This window comes from Phyllobates terribilis, unplaced genomic scaffold (genome assembly GCF_046119375.1).
Source record: "Phyllobates terribilis strain yellow unplaced genomic scaffold, ASM4611937v1 Scaffold_12__6_contigs__length_324123572, whole genome shotgun sequence".
Lineage (NCBI taxonomy): Eukaryota > Metazoa > Chordata > Amphibia > Anura > Dendrobatidae > Phyllobates > Phyllobates terribilis.
Window position 1 is genome coordinate 173,164,421 of NW_027362772.1, and position 20,938 is coordinate 173,185,358.

The window sequence follows — 20,938 nt, forward strand, 5'->3', positions numbered from 1 at the left end:
ACATCTGCATGTTCCAAGCAAGAAAAACGCATGTACAATCCAATCCGCATGTACAATCCGCATGCGTTTTTTCTGCCAGGGAGATGCAGAAACACTCAGGAAAAATCCGGAGCATTTCTGCATCGTGGGCACATAGCCTTAGACACATTATGTAGTACACACAAGCATACACAGGTATATACGAAACCTTCATATGTACACATACCCTATAATATACACAGGTATACATACAACACTCACATTTACACACACTATAAAGTATATAGACACACATATACACACAGGTATACACACACCACTCACATATACACTCATACTATAGAGTATAAACACATATAGACACTTTATATAACATACACAGGTATACACACAACATTCACATATACACACATACTATAAAGCATTTACACACTATAAAGTATATACACATAGACACTTTATATAGCATACACAAGTATTCACACAACACTCACTATAAAGCATATACACACATACTATAAAGTATATACACATAGACACAACACTCATACACACAGACACTTTATAAGACATACACAAGTATACACACAACACTCACATACACACATAGAAACGACATACACAAGTATACACACAACACTCACATGTCACACACACAGTATACAAGGACTGTTCCACCACCCGCTGTAGCAGCAGTTCTGCCGGAGCCGTTATCTTGTCACGTGTCATCTTTTCAGAGCGATGTTATGAAAGATACATTGTATCGACTTATACAACTAAGCCCCGCCCACATACCATATAAGGCTCTACAGCTCGTCCTTTCAACCCCATCCCGGCGAGGTCCTGAGCTGTGATTGGCTGAGGGGATACCGCTGCAGGACCAGTAGTAATACTACCAGGAAGCAACTCTCCAAAACACCGTACGATATGGGCGATGTGGACCTGGTGAAGCTGGGAGCTCTCCCAGTGAAGAATGCTCTGACCGGGGAGGTGAGCTGGGGTCTGGTCATAGTGTTCTGGGGTCTTAATACCATTGTTTCCTTATCCTCGCTGTCTAGATCACACCCAGATCCGCAGTCTCAGCTGTGGTAATGAATTAGGGGATTTCATCACTCTCTGCAGTGCCTGGTTATATAGCAATGCTGGTGAGTGATCATTATACATGCTCTGCAGTCATTATGCACATGTCTGCACATTATATACCCTATAGACTAACTATGGGGCTCACCTGATCACCCACATACCAGAAAGTGGGTACAGTCACCCAGAAGTGAGGTACAACTGTGGGGCTGCTTTCAGATTGCTGTGGTCTCCACAATGAGGTGATGGGGCTCCATGCAGCAGTCTGCGGGGGAGTCTATTCTTACCCACCTTCAACTAAGGCCTCATTCAGACCTCCGCTTTTCACATACCTGTTCAATCCGTATTTCACGTTAACCCATTATAGTCTATGGGGCTATTCACACATCTGTAGTTTTTTTTTTCTTTTTGTGGACGGAGTGTCCATGATGAAAAGAATAAGGGACATGTTTGTTTTGGATTCAAATCAATAAATCTGTGAACATAAGGCTACGTTCCCACAATGGGTTTTTGGTGAGGTTTTTTTTTTTACGCTGTGTATTTTAACCCCTTTACAGCCTGTGGCGTAATAGTACGCACCACGCTATCACCTCCTGTTCAGCGCTGGCTCCGGCGCTGAGCCCACACTGAACCGGGCACATGTCAGCTGATTTATACAGCTAACATGTGCCCGCAACAGCCGCGGGTGGAATCCCGATCCACTCGCGGCTGTCAACATGTTAAATGCCGCTGTCAATCTCTGACAGCGGCATTTAAGGCTGCGTGCCCACTTTGCGTTTTTCAAGCATTTTTACCGCTGAATTTCCGCAGCGAAAACGCTTAAACGCTTGGTAATACGTGCCCAATGGTCCCCAATGATGATCCACATGTGCTGTGCACATGCTGCAGAAATTTCCGCTGCTGATTATCATTGCGGAAAAAATACACAGCATGTCCATTAATTTTGTGGACACGCAGCGTAATTGCCGCCATTGACTTGCATTGAATCGCTTAATATCCGCATGACTACATATGCACATGCGGATATTAAGCGATTCAATGTGCGGATGGTACCCGGGTCTGGAGAAGAGGAGACTCCCCTTCAGACCCGGGTACCATAGTACCTGTTAAAAAAAGAATTTAAAATAAAAAATAAACATACTTACCTTATGATAGCTCCCGGTCTTTTCTCCGCTGCGTCCAGTCTCTTGTACGGCTCTCGGTGGTGGGAAAGGACCCACCATGACATAGGCGGTCACGTGACCTGTCACATGACTAAATGACACCATGAAATGTCCTTTCACACCACTTCCAGACGTACAAGAGATTGGACGCAGCGGAGAAAAGACCGAGGGCCATCAGAAGGTAAGTATAATGTTTTTTCTTTTAATCTTTTTTTAACTATTACTTGGTCACACTATATAAATCCATGCCGGTTGCTAAAATCGCTTGGAAAAGCGCTTGATAACCCACATGAAGAAATGCATGCAAAAACGCTTGACAAACGCTTCTACCTGGAGGGAAAAACACATGTAAAATCCGCATGCATTTTTCCTGCCAGGGAGATGCGGAAAAAATCTGCAGCATTTCTGCATCATGGGCACTTAGCCTAAGGCTATGTGCCCACGATGCAGAAATGAAGCAGAAAATTTCTGCAGCATTTCTGCATCTCCCTGGCAGAAAAAACGCATGCAGATTGTGCAAACGGCATGGCTTTATATAGTGTGACCGTAAAAATAAAAAAATAAAAGCTATACTTACCTCCGATGCCGCCGCGTGTGCTGTCGCGCTCCTTCCTGGTTCCTTCCTGGCTTGCCGGCATCTCGGGAGACAGCCTGCGGTCACATGACCGCGACGTCATCTCAGGTCCTGGAAGGAGAAGCGCTGCAGGGGCCGCCGGACAGGTGAATATAAACATTATTTATTATTTTATTCTTTTTTCACAGGTACAATGGTACCCAGGTCTGGATGAGAGTCTCCTCTCCTCCAGAACTGGGTACCATCCGCACATTGAACCGCATATAATCCGCTTGTACAAATGTACAGACACGGATTCTATGCGTCTCAATGCAAGTCAATGGCGGCGCTTCCGCTGCGCTTCCGCAAAATTAATGAACATGCTGCGGATTTATTTGCGCTGCAGAAGCGCTGCGGAAAAATCCGCAGCATTTGCATTGACATTGCGGAATGCCATTGGGGACCATGGGGTGCGGATTACCATGCGTTTTTGATGCGTTTCCGCTGCGGAAATTCCGCAGCATAAACGCATGAAAAACACATCGTGTGCACGCAGCCTAACAGCGCCGCCCCGGAACTGCGTCACTTACCCCACCCATCGGTGACCCCGTTCACGTGATCGCGGTTCACTGATGGGTGGGCATGACAACCCTGGGTCTGCAGCAGACCCCAGTGGTTGTCATGTATTGATCGCTATGAGCGCCATCTGGTGGTTGGCGCTCATAGCACAGGAGCATTTCTGCTACATAGAGGTGATCTGCTCATCACCTCTATGTAGCAGAGGCGTACGGACAATTGCTGCTTCTAGTCTCCTATGAGACTATAGAAGCAAGCAAAAAGTGTAAAAATGTTTTTAGAAATATTAAAACAATATAAAAGTTTAAATCACCCCCCTTTTGCCCCATTCAAAATAAAATACTAAAAAAAAAAACCACATACACATATTTGGTATCGCAGAGTTCAGAATCGCCCGATCTATCAATATAAAAAAAAGAATTAATCCGATCTGTAAACAGTGTAACGAGAAAAAAATTCCAAACGCCAGAAATACGTTTTTTTTTAAAACATCGGATCTACCCCAAAATGTCAATAAAGCGAACTCTAAAGCGAAATCTCGATCTGCGCATGTGCCGCCTCGGCGCCATTTTATTGAAGTCCTGCACATAAGACACCAGCTCTCACTGTGCACGTGTCGCCCACACAATGATGGCGGCGCAGAATTTCAAAACTGAGTCAGGTCACTGAATAATCAGTGACCTGTACAAGAAGCAGAGGAGGCTTGGGGTGTGGGGGGAGAAGATCCTGCCCCCACGTTACGCCCTGAAGCACACAAGACGTCATTTTCTGAAAAGGTGAGTATTCAGCAGCCACTGAGTGGATCCCTTCATATCAGGTATCAGATTAATCAGCTTCGCTGTGCCATTATAACCCTGCCTTAATTTAAAGGGCTAAATACTGCTGACAGGTTCTCTTTAACGAGTAGGAGCAGTTTGAATTTTTTTTGTCTTTTTTAGAATTAAACAGGATTACCACACTGATGGTAAAGATGGTCACTTGGATCAAAAATGTATGAAAATGTAATTCTGCACATTGAAGAGAATCTTATTTTTCCTCTTATTTAAAGGAGTACTCAGAATTTTTTAATTTCTTCCATTGGTAGCTGTTAGGTGTGTATGTCCAATGAGCGCAGTAATATATTCTCAGGTTACCGTTTTCAGCAGCGCACTGATATGACCACATTTGTGTCCTTCTGAACCTCACTTTCTGCTGTATGGAATGGAGGTCACTTTTTGAATTTTCTCAATGTGTAAGGGCTAATGCAGACAACCGTATGATCTGTCCATATAAAATCCAACAAAACATTGTATTACACCCAGACCAATGTTAGTCTATCGAGCTGTTCAATAATTATTTATGCATGCTCTAGTTTGATCTGATATTCACATCGCACTCAGCCATGCAATTCAGTGAGTGCGTGGGAAACATTGGACTGCACTCGGATGACATCTGAGTGCAGTCTGATTTCCGATCACTGACCGAATGGAGAACATTCAGACATTTTTTTTTTCTTCATCTTCTCCACTTGTGCTCCGATTCTCTCATCTGAGAGAATCTGAGCACACTGATCGGAGTGTGATTTGCATAATCGGCCCGATGAGAGAATCTACGGCAGTCTGCACCTGCTCTTAGCCTATGAGACACTTAACGAGACCTCATACTGAGTCTCATAGACGTAAATAGAGAAAGCATCCACCGCTCCACACAGAAGATGCAGTATGATCTGATGATTTACAGATGCGGTCACGTGGTACCGGCATGGACCAGAGTGCTGCTGAAAACAGCCAAAGATGGCGACCAGTGAGAATTATTTAAAAAAAAAAAAAAAAGCCTTACTTCTAGATTTTTAATTTTATATTTTTGAGCATGATATGCTGCTCGGTGGAGAATTATTGACTGACAGGTACTAGAACATAAATAGAATAGGGCATCACCAAGTGCAAGCGTAGGGAGCTCCACGGTGCATTGCACTGATAGTGGCCCACATTCAGAGCAACGCCAAATTTAAAGGGTGGTCCTAGAAGACCTTGGTTTGTGCGGTATTTATCTGCCTTAGCCACCCTATACAGCAGGAGGCTTACAGGTTTCCCTCCGCTTTTTGCTTTCATGTCTTGGAAGATTTTAATGACTGAAGAAGAGACTGGCTTAGAGTTTATGTAAATGGTAATGTGTCCTGGCACCAAAGTCAGACTGGATGGCATAACAGATACGTAGAAGGGCCAACTGCCCCTAGGGATTTGTGTAACAGCTTTATTTTTAATAGGAACTCGTGTACTAACAGGTCTCCCTAAGGATAGGTTTATGCGATAGTATAAAAAATAGGTCCAAACTTTCATCCAGAAAAGTATGGTGAATTTTTTTTTTCTCTCACTTGTCAGCCTTATACAATCCGATAGATTATATATATATATAAATATATATATATTTTTTTTTTTTGACTGATAACAGTTGTGTGTACGAGCCCTGAGTAGATCAAGACTGCTTGTCTAATACCCAAAGCCCTACCTAGCAGCTCGGGGGGCCTGTAGGGTAGCACTGCCCAGATATGTACCCTGCCTGAAGATTTCTGTGGCGTAGATCCCGTTCTGTGCTGCTTGTAAGTTCTGTGATCCGGAGCATGGACACCGTATCTGCCATTCGGAGGAAGAAAGGTGGTAATCCTAAAATGTTCTTTTATTAGCTATGCATACAAACTGGTGACAGGTCACCATGCGGACATCTACCCGTTTTGTGTGCTGAGACAGTCCTTGGTCATGATGGGAGGTCATGTATGTCCAGTGTATATGTTACATGTGTATCTCAGATGCAGTGGACATAGGGGAGTCTAACCATGATGAATATACAGATGTCTGGACGCTGCTGATAGTCAGCTGTGGGGATTACATTTGGCATTTTGCACCTTCAGACAGTTGAGTTGCAGTCGCTGTGGAGAGACCACACCAGCGTCCTGTTCTTCCTGAGAAGATTCGGCTGCCAGGTTTGCCGCTGGATGGCAAAAGAAGTTTCCAAGCTGCAAGATTCGTTCGGTGACAACCAAATCCGTCTGATCGGGATTGGACCGGAGAGTTTGGGGCTGGAAGAATTTGTAGATGGTAAATTTTTCACAGGGGGTAAGTGTACATATAGGCAAGTTTGGCTTTTTACAGGCAACATGTTGGTCAAAGACCCCAAGACATGGCAAGGAAGCTGATGTACTGATTTGCATTCACTGACATGGAAAATTATTGGCTGCCTGGTGATAAAGTAAGACTCCTGTAAAAATGAATACACCGTGTTGTGTCTGTCTGGCCAGACTGGACAGAGCATGATATGAAATAACCAATTGTGACTGACACCCTCCCTGTGCCATATTTCGCCCCTCAAGGTATATATTATATATTGGCTGGAGTTTTCCTTTACATTCTTCCACTATTAGTATCAATGGCATCAATCAAGCTTCTGTAATGTCAAAAAACATCTCTATGATCTTGTCTTATTAAGCTTTACATTTTAAATACAGTTATATGAAAATGTTTGGGCACCCCTATTAATCTTAAGCTTAATGTTTTATAAAAAGTGGTGTTTTTGCACCAGCTATTTCAGTTTGATATATGTAATAACTGTTGGACACAGTAATGTTTCTGCCTTGAAATGAGGTTTATTGTACTAACAGAAAATGTGCAATCTGCATTCAAACAAAATTTGACAGGTGCATAAGTATGGGCACCCTTATCATTTTCTTGTTTTAAATACTCCTACCTACTTTTTACTGACGTACTAAAGCACTTTTTTTGGTTTTGTAACCTCATTGAGATTTGAACTTTATAGCCAGATGTATGCAATCATGAGAAAAGCTACTTAAAGTGACCACTTGCAAGTTGTTCTCCTGTCTCAGAGATTTAACCTGTCAGTTTCCACTATGAGGAACATAGTAAGGAAATGGAAGAACACAGGGACAGTTCTTGTTAAGGCCAGAAGTGGCAGGCCAAGAAAAACATCAGCAAAGCAGAGAAGAAGAATGGTGAGATCAGTCAAGGACAATCCTCAGACCACCTCCAGAGAGCTGCAGCATCAACTTGCTGCAGATGGTGTCACTGTGCATCGGTTAACTATACAACGCACTTTGCACAAGGAGAAGCTGTATGGGAGAGTGATGGGAGAGTGATGCGAAAGAAGCCGTTTCTGCAAGCACGCCACAAACAGAGTCGGCTGAGGTATGCAAAAGCACATTTGGAGAAGCCAATTTCTTTTTGGAAGAAGGTCCTGTGCACTAATGAAACCAAGATTGAGTTGTTTGGTCATACAAAAAGGCGTTATGCATGGCGGCAAAAAAACACAGCATTCCAAGAAAAACACTTGCTACCCACAGTAAAATTTGGTGGAGGTTCCATCATGCTTTGGGGCTGTGTGGCCAATGCCGGCAACGGGAATCTTGTTAAAGTTGAGGGACGCATGGATTCCACTCAGTATCAGCAGATTCTTAACAATAATGTTCAAGAACCAGTGATAAAGTTGAAGTTACTTAGGGGATGGATCTTTCAGCAAGACAATGATCCAAAACACCGCTAAAAATCTACTCAGGCATTCATGCAGAGGAACAATTACAATGTTCTGGAGTGGCCATCCCAGTCCCCAGACCTGAATATCATTGAACATCTGTGGGATCATCTGAAGAGGGCTGTCCATGCTCGGTGACCATCAAACTTAACTGAACTGGAATTGTTTTGTAAAGAGGAATGGTCAAAAATACCTTCATCCGGGATCCAGGAACTCATTAAAAGCTACAGGAAGCGATTAGAGGCTGTTATTTTTGCAAAAGGAGGATCTACTAAATATTAATGTCACTTTTCTGGTGAGGTGCCCATACTTATGCACCTGTCAAATTTTGTTTAAATGCAGATTGCACATTTTCTGTTAGTACAATAAACCTCATTTCAAGGCAGAAACATTACTGTGTCCAACAGTTATTACATAGTTCAAACTGAAATAGCTGTTGCAAAAACACCACTTTTTATAAAACATTAAGCTTAAGACTAATAGGGGTGCCCAACCTTTTTCATATAACTGTAGCTGCTCTTGTCTAAGAATAGGTGCTGAATTATCAGATGTTGGAGCAAAGATCTGGTTAGGAGTCACTACTGCAGATCATTTTCACAATCTTCTCATTTACAAGCCCATAACAACTTGTTTGGCAGTTAACAAAATATGTTTTTCCCCTTCTCCCATGACCGCACCACCTGAGAGAGGGTATCCGCCCACCAAGGACAGGAACCTACTGAATAAAAAGGCGGTACCTCTCCTCCGCATCAGTTTTGGTTCCTGTCCCTTATGGGAGCCTCACCAGGTGGTACCTCACGCACCTGGATTATGGACGGTGCGGCCTGGAGGCCGTGGAAGCAGCAGATGGTCCCTGTTCCCAGCCCATCTGGCTGCTGCCCGGGTCTGCATGTGGGGAGGAGGTGCTGCTTTTTGGATTCCTCCCCGCGTGCGCCGGTGCCTGCGGCCGGGTCTGCGCCTCGCAAAGCGAGCTGAGCGCGCCGGCCGGCAGGTCTTCCAGGTCTGCGCACGTGGGGGTCGTGTCGCATCCTGTGACGGAGCGCGCCGGAAGTCCGGGCTGCGCATGTGCGGGTGGGAAGCTGTCATCCCGCTGCAAGCGCGCTGGGTGCCGCTGGGCTGCGCACGCGCAGAAAGGAGCGGATCTGCGGTGTAGCGCGCCAGCTGGCTAAATTTAAAAAAAAAAGGGAAATGGAATTGAGCACGCTGCCGGAAGGGGAAGAGCCTAAAAGAGGTGGAGCCCTACTGCTTTTAAGGATGGGGAGCAATCAGAGATGGCGGTGTCTGCATCCCCGCCATGATGAATGAGGAGCCGCAGTCACCTGGGCAGCAGCTGTCACCGCCACAGGAGGTACAGCAGCAGCCACATCCATCAAAGCAGCGCAAGCAGCTTAAGCAAGTGGACTGGTGGACATGTCCGGTCAACCTATCTTTGGGGGTTCCTTGGACCTTCCAGGTGTCGGATACAATTACAACAGACACAAGTGCAGAAGGTTGGGGAGCTCACCTAAGGGATCGTTCTGTACAAGGCCTCTGGTCGGACAGCGAGACAAGTCTCTCTTCCAACATGAAAGAGCTGTTGGCAGCCAGAAACGCTCTAAAAGAATTCAGTTCTGTTCTTCATGGTCCTCACATCAGGATAATGTCAGACAACAGATCAACAGTCGCCTACATCAATCATCAGGGGGGTACCAGGTCTCTCCCTCTGATGTTAGTAGCAGATCAGATCTTCAGGTTTGCCGAGAGTCGGCTGGTTACGCTCTCGGCACTGCATATAAAAGGGGAAGAGAACATAAAGGCCGATTTCTTGAGTCGTCACATCTTGAAACAAGGACAGTGGGAGTTGAATCCAGCCGTTTTTCAGCAGATTGTGGGTTGGTGGGGACAGCCCCAGATAGATCTATTTGCAAACAGACACAATCGGAAGACCGAAACCTTTTGCTCCCTGAATCCAAAAGAGGGGGCGTTTGCGGTGGACGCGCTGCAGATTCCGTGGGATTTTACTCTAGCTTATGCCTTTCCCCCTTTAGTACTGATCCCTACTATCCTGAGGAAGATCCGAGAGGAACGGGCGAGTGTTATATTGATCGCCCCGTTCTGGCCCAAGAGACCATGGTTCACTTGGATGAAGAGAATGTCCCAAGCAGATCCATGGGTTCTTCCGGACATCCCGGATCTCCTCAGGCAGGGCCCAGTCTGTCATCCCCAAAGAGCGGGCCTGCATTTGACGACCTGGATTTTGAGAGGTCGCTATTGATGCAAAGGGGGTTTTCTCCGGATCTTGTTACTACCCTTCTGGCAAGTAGAAAGCCGATAACAACTAGAATCTATGGTAGAACCTGGGCTAAGTTCTTGTCTACCTCGGGTCAGTCCGCCAAAGGGAGGATTCCTATTGAGGCCATACTAGAATTCCTCCAGAAGGGGTTAAACATGGGACTAGCCACCAGTACTCTTAAGGTACAGGTATCAGCTCTGGGGGCACTGTATAATTATGACTTGGCAGCAAATAGATGGATCATTAGATTTATTAAAGCTTGTCATAGATCCAGACCTATTCCTATTCCAAGAATGCCTCCTTCAGACCTTAATTTAGTTCTGGAAGCATTAACCAAACCTCCCTTCGAGCCCTTAGAGAAGGTTTCAGAAAAAATCTTAACTTTAAAGACTGCTCTACTGGTAGCCCTGACATCAGCTCGTAGAGTGAGTGACTTACACGCACTATCCGTTAACTATCCATTCACTCAAGTATGTACGGATAGAGTAATCTTAAGACCAGACCCGGCCTATCTTCCAAAGGTAGCCTCCAAGTTCCATAGGGCGCAGGTAATCACTCTCCCTTCCTTCTATCCTAATCCTAGGGATTCTGAGGAACATAAGCTTCACACCTTAGATGTTAGGAGGGTGTTAGTCCAGTATTTGGAAGTGACAAAAGCCTGGAGAAAGAGTGACGCCTTATTTATATCCTTTCAGGGGGCTAGGAAAGGACTTAAGGTTACAAGAGGGACCATAGCTAGATGGGTCAGGGATACTATTACCTTAGCCTACTCTTGTAGCAATCTGCCGGTTCTAGAGAACCTGAAGGCCCATTCCACCAGAGCGGTAGCTGCTTCCTGGGCTGAGAAGGCGGATGTGCCCATCGACATCATATGTAAGGCGGCAACTTGGTCATCCCCCGCTACATTTTACAGACATTACCGTCTTGACCTTTCCTCTTCTACTGATCTGTCCTTTGGTAGAAGGGTGTTGCAAGCGGTGATCCCTCCCTCTGGTATTTGATCTCTATAAATCTCTCAGGTGGTGCTGTCATCGGAGAAGGGGAAAAGATCCTAGTTACTTACCGGTAACGGAATTTTACAGAGCCCATGACAGCACCCTATTAATTCCCTCCCCTTTATCACTATGGTGTGCACTTTTTAAGGTGTTTAGTACAAATATTGAAGTGGTGGTTATGTATTAACCTGTCTTCGGAGGCCCTCTCATGCTCTGAAACAAAACTGATGCGGAGGAGAGGTACCGCTTTTTTATTCAGTAGGTTCCTGTCCTTGGTGGGCGGATACCCTCTCTCAGGTGGTGCTGTCATGGGCTCTGTAAAATCCCGTTACCGGTAAGTAACTAGGATCTTTACTGTTTACGCTGGTCTGTATCCCCCTTACTTAAAGGGGTTGTCCAGGACTAAGTTTTTAGGCTCACAGTAAAAAGAAAACAGTGACCACTACAGTGGCATATAAAAGTTTGGGCTCCCCTGGTCAAAATTACTGTTATTGTGAACAGTTAACAGTTGAGCAAGTTGAAGATGAAATGATTTATAAAAGGCCTAAAGTTCTTTCAATAAGGTTAACGCCCCCTGGAAGAAGCGTGGCGAAACGGCGCCGTCGGGGTACAGCACCGCTTAGCGTGGGACACTGGTTTCGTTTACTTCGGCTGTAAGTAGTTCCATCTAATGGCTTATCCTTATTTATATTTGTCTCGGTGGTAATGGTCTGGTTTAACACTATCTATTATGCCCAATGGGGAATATCTGGGGACCTGGACTTACTAATGGGCACGGTCTGATAGGGATCTAGTCAAGACATGATTGCTGCGAGCATGGTCACTTTATGAGGTACCGCTCAGGCACCTATTCAAGGCTACTGACACAGTCACTTTACTGCATTGATACTTTATTGCATTGACACTTTGAGATAGCTTTGAATAACATATTGAAACTTTGATTGGAGGAAGCCTAGCCCTAGTATCACCTGTTCCATTTTGATACAATTGTATTGGATAATCTGTCATACAGCCCGTTGTGTTGTAACCCACTTGCATAAGCCCAGGTGCTGATTTATTAATCAATTTTCCTGTTTAATTTTATTCATTTTGTGTACATTTTAATTATTATTGAATAAAAATGTAGATATTTTATCGCTTAGCTTGTGTCTGGACTCCTATGTACTCCTTGGTATTGCCTCTAAGGAGATTTGTGTAGTATATAGATAATTTGGGAGTGACTATGCTAATACAGTGACTTATGATTGTGGTTCTAAAGTTAAGAAGACAGATTTCCTTTCTATTTTAGGCAAAAAAAATAAAAGTTAAAAAAATATATTATATGTGTGTGTGTGTGTGTATATACATACATACAGAGGATACGGAAAGTATTCAGACCCCTTTAAATTTTTCACTCTTTGTTTCATTGCAGCCATTTGGTAAATCTAAAAAGTTCATTTTTTTTCTCATTAAAGTACACTCTGCACCCCATCTTGACTGAAAAAAAAGCAGAAATGCAGAAATTTTTGCACATTTACTAAAAAAGAAAAACTGAAATATCACATGGTCATAAGTATTCAGACCCTTTGCTCAGACACTCATATTTAAGTCACATGCTGTCTATTTCCTTGTAATCCTCCTTGAGATGGTTCTACTCCTTCATTGGAGTCCAGATGTGTTTAATTAAACTGATAGGACTTGATTTGGAAAGGCACACACCTGTCTATATAAGACCTCACAGCTCACAGTGCATGTCAGACCAAATGAGAATCATAAGCTCAAAGGAACCGCCCAAGGAGCTCAGAGACAGAATTGTGGCAAGGCACAGATCTGGCCAAGGTTACAAAAGAATTACTGCATTACTCAAGGTTCCTAAGAGCACAGTGGCCTCCATAATCCTTAAATGGAAGAAGTTTGGGACTACAGAAGTCTTCCTAGACCCGGCTGTCCAGCCAAACTGAGCAATCGTGGGAGAAGAGCTATGGTGAGAGAGGTAAAGAAGAACCCCCAATATCACTGTGGCTGAGCTCCGAAGATGCAGAAGGGAGATGGGAGAAATTTCCACATAGTCAACTATTACTGCAGCCCTCCACCAGTCGGGCCTTTATGGCAGAGTGGACCGACGGAAGCCTCTCCTCAGAGAAAGACATATGAAAGCCTGCATAGTTTGCTCAAAAACACACGAAGGACTCCCAGACTATGAGAAATAAGATTCTCTGGTCTGATGAGACGAAGATAGAACTTTTAGTGATAATTTTAAGCGGTATGTGTGGAGAAAACCAGGCACTGCTCATCACCTGCCCAATACAATCCCAACAGTGAAACATGGTGGTGGCAGCATCATGCTATGAGGGTGTTTTTCAGCTGCAGGGACAGGATGACTGGTTGCAATTGAAGGAAACATGAATGCGGCCAAGTATAGAGAGATCCTGGATTCAAACCTCTTCCAGAGTGCTCTGGACCTCAGACTTGGCCGAAGGTTCACCTTCCAACAAGACAATGATCCTAAGCACACAGCTAAATAACAAAGGAGTGGCTTCAGAACAACTCTGTGACCATTCTTGACTAGCCCAGCCAGAACTCTGACCTAAACCCAATTGAGCATCTCTGGAGACACCTGAAAATTGCTGTCCACCAACGTTCATCATCCAACCTGACAGAACTGGAGAGGATCTTCAAGGAAGAATGGCAGAGGATCCCCAAATCCAGGTGTGAAAAACTTGTTGCATCATTCCCAAGAAGACTCATGGCTGTACTAGCTCAAAAGGGTGCTTCTACTCAATACTGAGCAAAGGGTCTGAATACTTATGACCATGTGATATTTCAGTTTTTCTTTTTCAATAAATTTGCAAAAATTTCTACATTTCTGTTTTTTCCAGTCAAGATGGGGTGCCGAGGGTACTTTAATGAGAAAAAAATGAACTTTTTAGAATTTACCAAATGGCTGCAATGAAACAAAGAGTGAAAAATGTAAAGGGGTTTGAATGCTTTCCGTACCCAGTGTGTGTGTGTGTGTGTGTGTGTGTATATATATATATGTACTAGATGGTGGCCCGATTCGAACACATCGGGTATTCTAGAATATGTATGCGGCCGACCGGGCGCAATCAGCAGAGCGTTGTTTAAATTTGGTGCCAATCAGCGAACCGTATTACTGAGGACTGGGCAGTGGAGCCGTCCCTCCCTTCACACATGCCGTCGGGAGATCAGCGGCCCAAGCCGCTGATCTCCCGACGGTAGCCGCATGGAGGTTAGCGGCGCCGCCCGTCGGGGTACTTGTGCTGCCAGCAGCGGGGAGATGAGCGGCTAACGGCCGCCATCTTTTTCTGAAATCCTGCATCGCTGATTGGCCGCGGCCGGACCAATCAGCTACGCGGGATTTCCTGGACAGACAGACAGAGACAGACTGGATAAGACGATTATATTTATTAGATATCTCTTGCTTAACTGTACACAATAACAGTAATTTTGACCAGGGGTGCCCAAACTTTTACACGCCACTGTGCCTGCCGGCGAATCAGCTGCTCCACATCAACAGAGCAGCTTTTCTTCCAGGCTACTTTTTCGAAGGGGTGTGATTGCTGAAAAAAAAAATAGTCCTAGATAACCCCTTAAGTGCTGTAAGAATGCACACAGTAGTTTTGCCCACAGAACATAAGATACTGCATTGTTTTAAGGGGAATCTGCATAAACAGCACCTATGTCTTGCAGACTGTACGTGAAATAAAATGATCAGAAAATAAGATTTCCCACAATCCTGTGATGTTATTGTTATCCCCCTTAATAAAGGAAGGAATGGTTAATAACATTTTATTGAGAAGTAGCTAATTATGCAATGTCATGACATGATGCATCCAAGGAGGAGCTTCAGCCTGTGGTGGGCATATGATATAAGTCGTCCTTGAATTACTCCAGGTTTTGCGCAATAGGTTTATGGCTTTTTGCACAACCCTGATTGCCATTCCCTTATCTTGTTAATGAACATCACGCCTTGTAAACTCAGCAGCACTCGGCTGCCTTTTATTCTCTGTAGTTTTCCGGCTTTTGATGTTGTGTAACTACAAATCTCTGCTTTATTTCAGAATTATATCTGGATGAATCCAAGCAGAGCTACAAGGAGCTGGGATTCAAGAGGTCGGTGTCTGAAAAGTCCATAAAGTTGGGCTACGACCGATGGTTATATTAGACAACCTTGTGTCCTAACCTAAGCAGAGGTGGGCTAATTCGTAGTTTTCGTTTAAAGGAAACTTGTCCCCAAGTTTTCCAAATATAAAGTACAGGAAAAGGGGAAATCCAGCATTCGAATCTTCGTATAAAAGTACTATTTTATTTAAAAGCACGCAGATGTGTATGGTCATATCCAATAAATTAGTCCCAAAAAAACATGAATAAGGGGGGAATTATTCACTGGCAAAAGCGATTCAAACTGAAGTTCCTAATCATTGCAGTGATGACAGCCCTTGTGACAGGTACCCTTTTAAAGCCATGTGTTTCTGTTTTATGCTATTAAAAAAAAAAAAAAAAAAAACGTACATACATATAAATAAATCTTTTTTTTAAATACCCGTGGCCACATAACCTTCTGCTAGGAGCACTATATTAGGGAATCTTTTTCTATGCAATATACTGAGGGTTCACTTATATTTATTTCTCATTGTAGGTATAATGCTCTTTCTATAGTTCCTGCAGCTCTTGGGAAAAAGGTTCGAGATATTGTCACCAAGGTGAGAATATACTTATGCAGAAAATATATACAGTATAGACCAAAAGTTTGGACACACCTTCTCATTTAAAGATTTTTCTGTATTTTCTTGACTATGGAAATTGTACATTCACACTGAAGGCATCAAAACTATGAATTAACACATGTGGAATTATATACTTAACAAAAAAGTGTGAAACAACTGAAAATATGTCTTATATTGTAGGTTCTTCAAAGTAGCCACCTTTTGCTTTGACTGCTTTGCACACTCTTGGCATTCTCTTGATGAGTTCAAGAGGTAGTCACCGGAAATGGTCTTCCAACAATCTTGAAGGAGTTCCCGGAGATGCTTAGCACTTGTTGGCCCTTTTGCCTTCACTCTGCGGTCCAGCTCACCCCAAACCATCTCGATTGGGTTCAGGTCTGGTGACTGTGGAGGCCAGGTCATCTGGTATAGCACCCCATCTCTCTCCTTCTTGGACAAGTAGCCCTTACACAGCCTGGAGGTGTGTTTGGGGTCATTGTCCTGTTGAAAAATAAATGATGGTCCAACTAAACGCAAACCGGATGGAATAGCATGCCGCTGCAAGACGCTGGGGTAGCCATGCTGGTTCAGTATGCCTTCAATTTTGAATAAATTCCCAACAGTGTCACCAGCAAAGCACCCCCACGCCATCACACCTCCTCCTCCATGCTTCACGGTGGGAACCAGGCATGGAGTGTCCATCCATTCACCTTTTCTGCGTTGCACAAAGACACGGTGGTTTGAACCAAAGATCTCAAATTTGGAATCATCAGACCAAAGCACAGATTTCCACTGGTCTAATGTCCATTCCTTGTGTTCTTTATCCCAAACAAGTATCTTCTGCTTGTTGCCTGTCCTTAGCAGTGGTTTCCTAGCAGCTATTTTACCATGAAGGCCTGCTGCACAAAGTCTCCTCTTAACAGTTGTTGAAGAGCTGTGTCTGCTGCTAGAACTCTGTGTGGCATTGACCTGGTCTCTAATCTGAGCTGCTGTTAACCTGAGATTTCTGATGCTGGTGACTCGGATAAACTTATCCTCAGAAGCAGAGGTGACTCTTGGTCTTCCTTTCCTGGGGCGGTCCTCGTGTGAGCCAGTTTCTTTGTAGCGCTTGATGGTTTTTGCAACTGCCCTTGGACACTTTCAAAGTTTTCCCAATTTTTTGCACTGACTGCCCTTCATTTCTTAAAGTAATGATGGCCACTCGTTTTTCTTTACTTAGCTGCTTTTTTCTTGCCATAATACAAATTCAAACAGTCTATTCAGTAGGACTATCGGTTTTGTATCCACCTGACTTCTGCACAACACAACTGATGGTCCCAACCCCATTTATAAGGCAAGAAATCCCACTTATTAAACCTGACAGGGCACACCTGTGAAGTGAAAACCATTTCCGGTGACTACCTCTTGAAGCTCATCAAGAGAATGCCAAGAGTGTGCAAAGCAGTCATCAAAGCAAAAGATGGCTACTTTGAAGAACCTAGAATATAAGACATATTTTCAGTTGTTTCACACTTTCTTGTTAAGTATATAATTCCTCATGTGTTAATTCATTGTATTGATGCCTTCAGTGTGAATGTACAATTTTCATAGTCATGAAAATACAGAAAAATCTTTAAATGAGAAGGTGTGTCCAAACTTTTGGTCTGTACTGTATTTGTCAAGCATTTTTGCATGCATTTCTGCATGCGGGTTATCAAGAGCTTTTCCAAGCGATTTTAGCATCACTTGGAAAGTGCTTGACAACTTGTTCACACTATATAAATCCATGCAACCGGCATGGATTTATAGTAGTGTGACCAAGTTAGTTAAAAAAAAAGAATAAAAATGGTAAAAAATTTTATACTTGCCTTTCGATGTCCTTCCAGTGTTTTCTCCGCTCTGTCCAGTGTCTTGGGCGGTTCGCGGTGTTGTGAAGGACCTGCGGTGGCGTCATTGAGTCATGTGTCAGGTCACATGACTCAATGGCATCATGGCAGGTCCTTCACAACACCGCGACCCATACAGCAGACCAGACGGAGGGGAGAAAACACCGGGAGGACATCAGAAGGTAAGTATAATCTTTATTTTTTATTTTAAATTCTTTTTTTAACAGGTTCTATGGTACCTGGGTCTGGATGAGAGTCTCCTCTCCTCCAGACCTGGGTACCATCCGCACATTGAAACGCATAATATCCGTGTGTACAAATGTACTAACACGGATATTATACGTTTCAATGCAAGTCAATGGCAGCAATTGCGCTGCTTGTCCGCAAAATTAATGGACATGCTGCGTATTTTTCCACAATGATAATCCGCAGTGGAAATTTCCGCAGCATGTGCCCAGCACATGCGGATTATCATTGGGGACCATGGGGCACGTATTACCAAGTGTTTTTTAAGCGTTTTCACTGTGGAAATTCTGCAGCAAAAACACTTGAAAAACACATAGTGGGCACGCAGCCATAAGGTGTCCATATCCCAAAGCGCTCACATTATTAAATAGGATAAGCAATTCTGCACAAGAATTTGCTCAGGATACAGGGTGTTAGCAAAGGATTAGAAACACATTAGATGATGTGTACACAGCGCACACTTAACAAGTAAAGCTAAACATGATTAGATTGCAAATAGTGTGCCAAGGTAGAGTGGATAATGTAACAATAATACAGGCTAATTACCATATCATTACAGTCACAGGTCAATATGAACAGCTTCACATCCTAGGCCAACCTTGATCTTTATTTAAAAAAAATAAAAAAAGGTCCAATTGAGGAAGTTTTTCCTTCTCAAATATAACCATGAACCTTGTCATATGGAAACTGACTTGGGGCTCTTTCACACATCAGTATTTCCGGTACGTGTGCTGAGTTTCCACACGTACCGGAGACACTGGCACATGTAGACCCATTCAAATCTGTGGGTCTGTGCACATGTCAGTGTGTTTCCACAAACCATGTGTCTGTGTGCTCCACAAGCTCACATGTCCGTTTTTTGAACGACAGCACGGATAACACGGATCCATTCAAGTCAATGGGTCCGTGTAAACACGTGCCTAACACGGATGCCATCATTGTGACACGTACCGGCGCTTGGGAATCAGTGTACAGTTAGCCCTGTTCCCAAGTGCCGGGTGCTGAATTCTGTACTCTTCATGGTTTCCTGCCGTCGCTGCGATCAGCACCAGCAGGGACAATGAGAGTAGTAGGGTCTGCTCCCGCAGTGTCCACCTGTAAAAATAAAATTAAAAATCCTTATACTCACCTGTCCTAAGTGTTCCCGTGTATGCTGTAATCCATGCAACTCATCAGTAGAGGAGCCGGGCAGAATGTGCGGGTCCTGGAGCTGTGCTTAGTGAGAGACGGACTTTGCTCCTGAGCTCAGCAGAGCTCCGGGGCCCGCTCACGACAGCGGCTCATTCTCCTCGGCCTCAGCGGTCGTATGGATTACAGCCAGGGACACATAGGACAAGTGAGTATAAGGATTTTGTATTTTATTCTTATTTTTACAGGTGGACACTTCGGGAGCAAAATACTACTCTCCATTGTGTCCCTGCTGGTGTCGATCACAGTGCCTGCGGGGGACAATAATGAGGGCAGTGTTCAGCACCCTGCATTTGGGAATAGCACTAACTGTACACTGATTCCCAAGCGCCGGTACGTGCGCTCTTGATGCGGCACACGGTTGCCACACGTGTGACACACACGGACACGGATATCTCCACTACCGGAAATATACGGACAGACATGTGAAACTAGCCTTAAAGTAGTTGTCCTACAAACAAAGTAAATTTTAAGTAATAGATCTTAGAATAAAATATTTGGAATATGTTATGTAAGAGCTGTAGAAAGCATATGGCCTAATTTAAATATGTAATAACAAAAGTTAAAAGCCTTGAATAATACAGATCATAAAGTCTAATGCAAACAAGTGCCCCCCCCCACTCCCAAACACAGTAAGATACCTCCACAGTGAATTCCTCCATATTATGGTGACCCCATCACAGTATGATTGCTCACACAGAGTAATGGGCCCCGCATAGCGCTCTGTGCGGAGTAATGGGCCCTGCATAGCTGGTCCCACATGATCCTCTGTAGAGTATAATAGGCCCCACATTAAACAAAAAAAAATACCCCCTTCTCCTCATTCCACTTCCCCCTGCTCCAGTCTCTGCAGTGCATCTTCTGATCCTTTGCACTGCTTGGAACAGTGGGTGCGTTGTAATGACATCATCGCGCCCGCTGCGCTGAAACGTCAGATGTAGAGGGAGAATGATGGGAGAGGGAGCGTCAGCAGAAACTCCTTCCATCATTGCTTTCAATTTTGTCGGCATCCAGGATGCTGATACAGTTGAAAGTGCGATGCCGGGCGGGTGGCCTGCCTGGCGTTGTGGGCTAAATATAGTTGCCCTGCTGACCAGAGTTTGAGATATGTGCCATAGAGTATAAATCCCTGTACATTGTGAGCCCTGGTGGGCAGGGTCCTCGCTCCTCCTGTACCAGCCTCCGGCTTGTATTGTTCAAAATTTACTGTAATTGTTTGTGCTACTGTATGTATATCCCTTTCACATGTAAAGCTCCATGGAATGAATGGCGCTATAATAATAATGAGTTTTTCTTGACAGATGATAGTGTTTACCTAAGTTAGACTTTATTTCAACTACCTTACATTTTACAGGCAAATGCAGATGGGGTGCAAGGAAGCTTCAGTGGAGATCTCCTGCAGAGTGGGGGGATGTTGATTGTCACTAAAGGTAAAAGGATTTTATATGAATTGTTCACAAATTAGAATTGTAAGACTTTATCTAAAACAACCACAAGATGGCAGGATGGAGCTTATCAGGCGAAGATAGTGAGGAAGAAGGGTAAAACCTGTCATAAACCCATAGAGCTGGGGGTCCACAGCGTGTGGCTCCCCAACTCTTATGAAACTACAGCTCAGTATGTTTTAATAGGAGATATCCATCACTGCTATTTTTTTTATTATTTAGCTGAAATTAAACTGTTTAACTTGCTCTATCCCCCTTTTTTGTTTTTTTGTTTTTTTTTTTTTACAAGGAGGAGAAAAAGTTTTGCTTCATTTTGTACAAGATTCCCCTGGGGACCACATTTCTCTAGAAA

General features: G+C 44.0%; 1 protein-coding gene across 1 annotated transcript; it reads left to right on the forward strand.

Moving 5' to 3' along the window:
- Window positions 1-870: 870 nt before the first annotated feature.
- On the forward strand, window positions 871-20,606 carry LOC141171745 (prostamide/prostaglandin F synthase-like). The gene is made up of 5 exons (XM_073655389.1): window positions 871-969; window positions 6,239-6,443; window positions 15,198-15,249; window positions 15,776-15,839; window positions 20,496-20,606. Exons 1-5 carry the CDS (start codon window positions 907-909, stop codon window positions 20,604-20,606), a joined length of 495 nt encoding a protein of 164 aa, XP_073511490.1. The 5' UTR covers window positions 871-906.
- Window positions 20,607-20,938: the final 332 nt, after the last annotated feature.

Coding starts and splice junctions, on each gene's coding strand:
- LOC141171745 (XM_073655389.1), top strand. CDS start 907: ATGGGCGATGTGGACCTGGTGAAGCTGGGAGCTCTCCCAGTGAAGAAT. Junction 6,444..15,197: donor TGGTAAATTTTTCACAGGGG/GTAAGTGTACAT, acceptor GCTTTATTTCAG/AATTATATCTGGATGAATCC. Junction 15,840..20,495: donor TTCGAGATATTGTCACCAAG/GTGAGAATATAC, acceptor TACATTTTACAG/GCAAATGCAGATGGGGTGCA.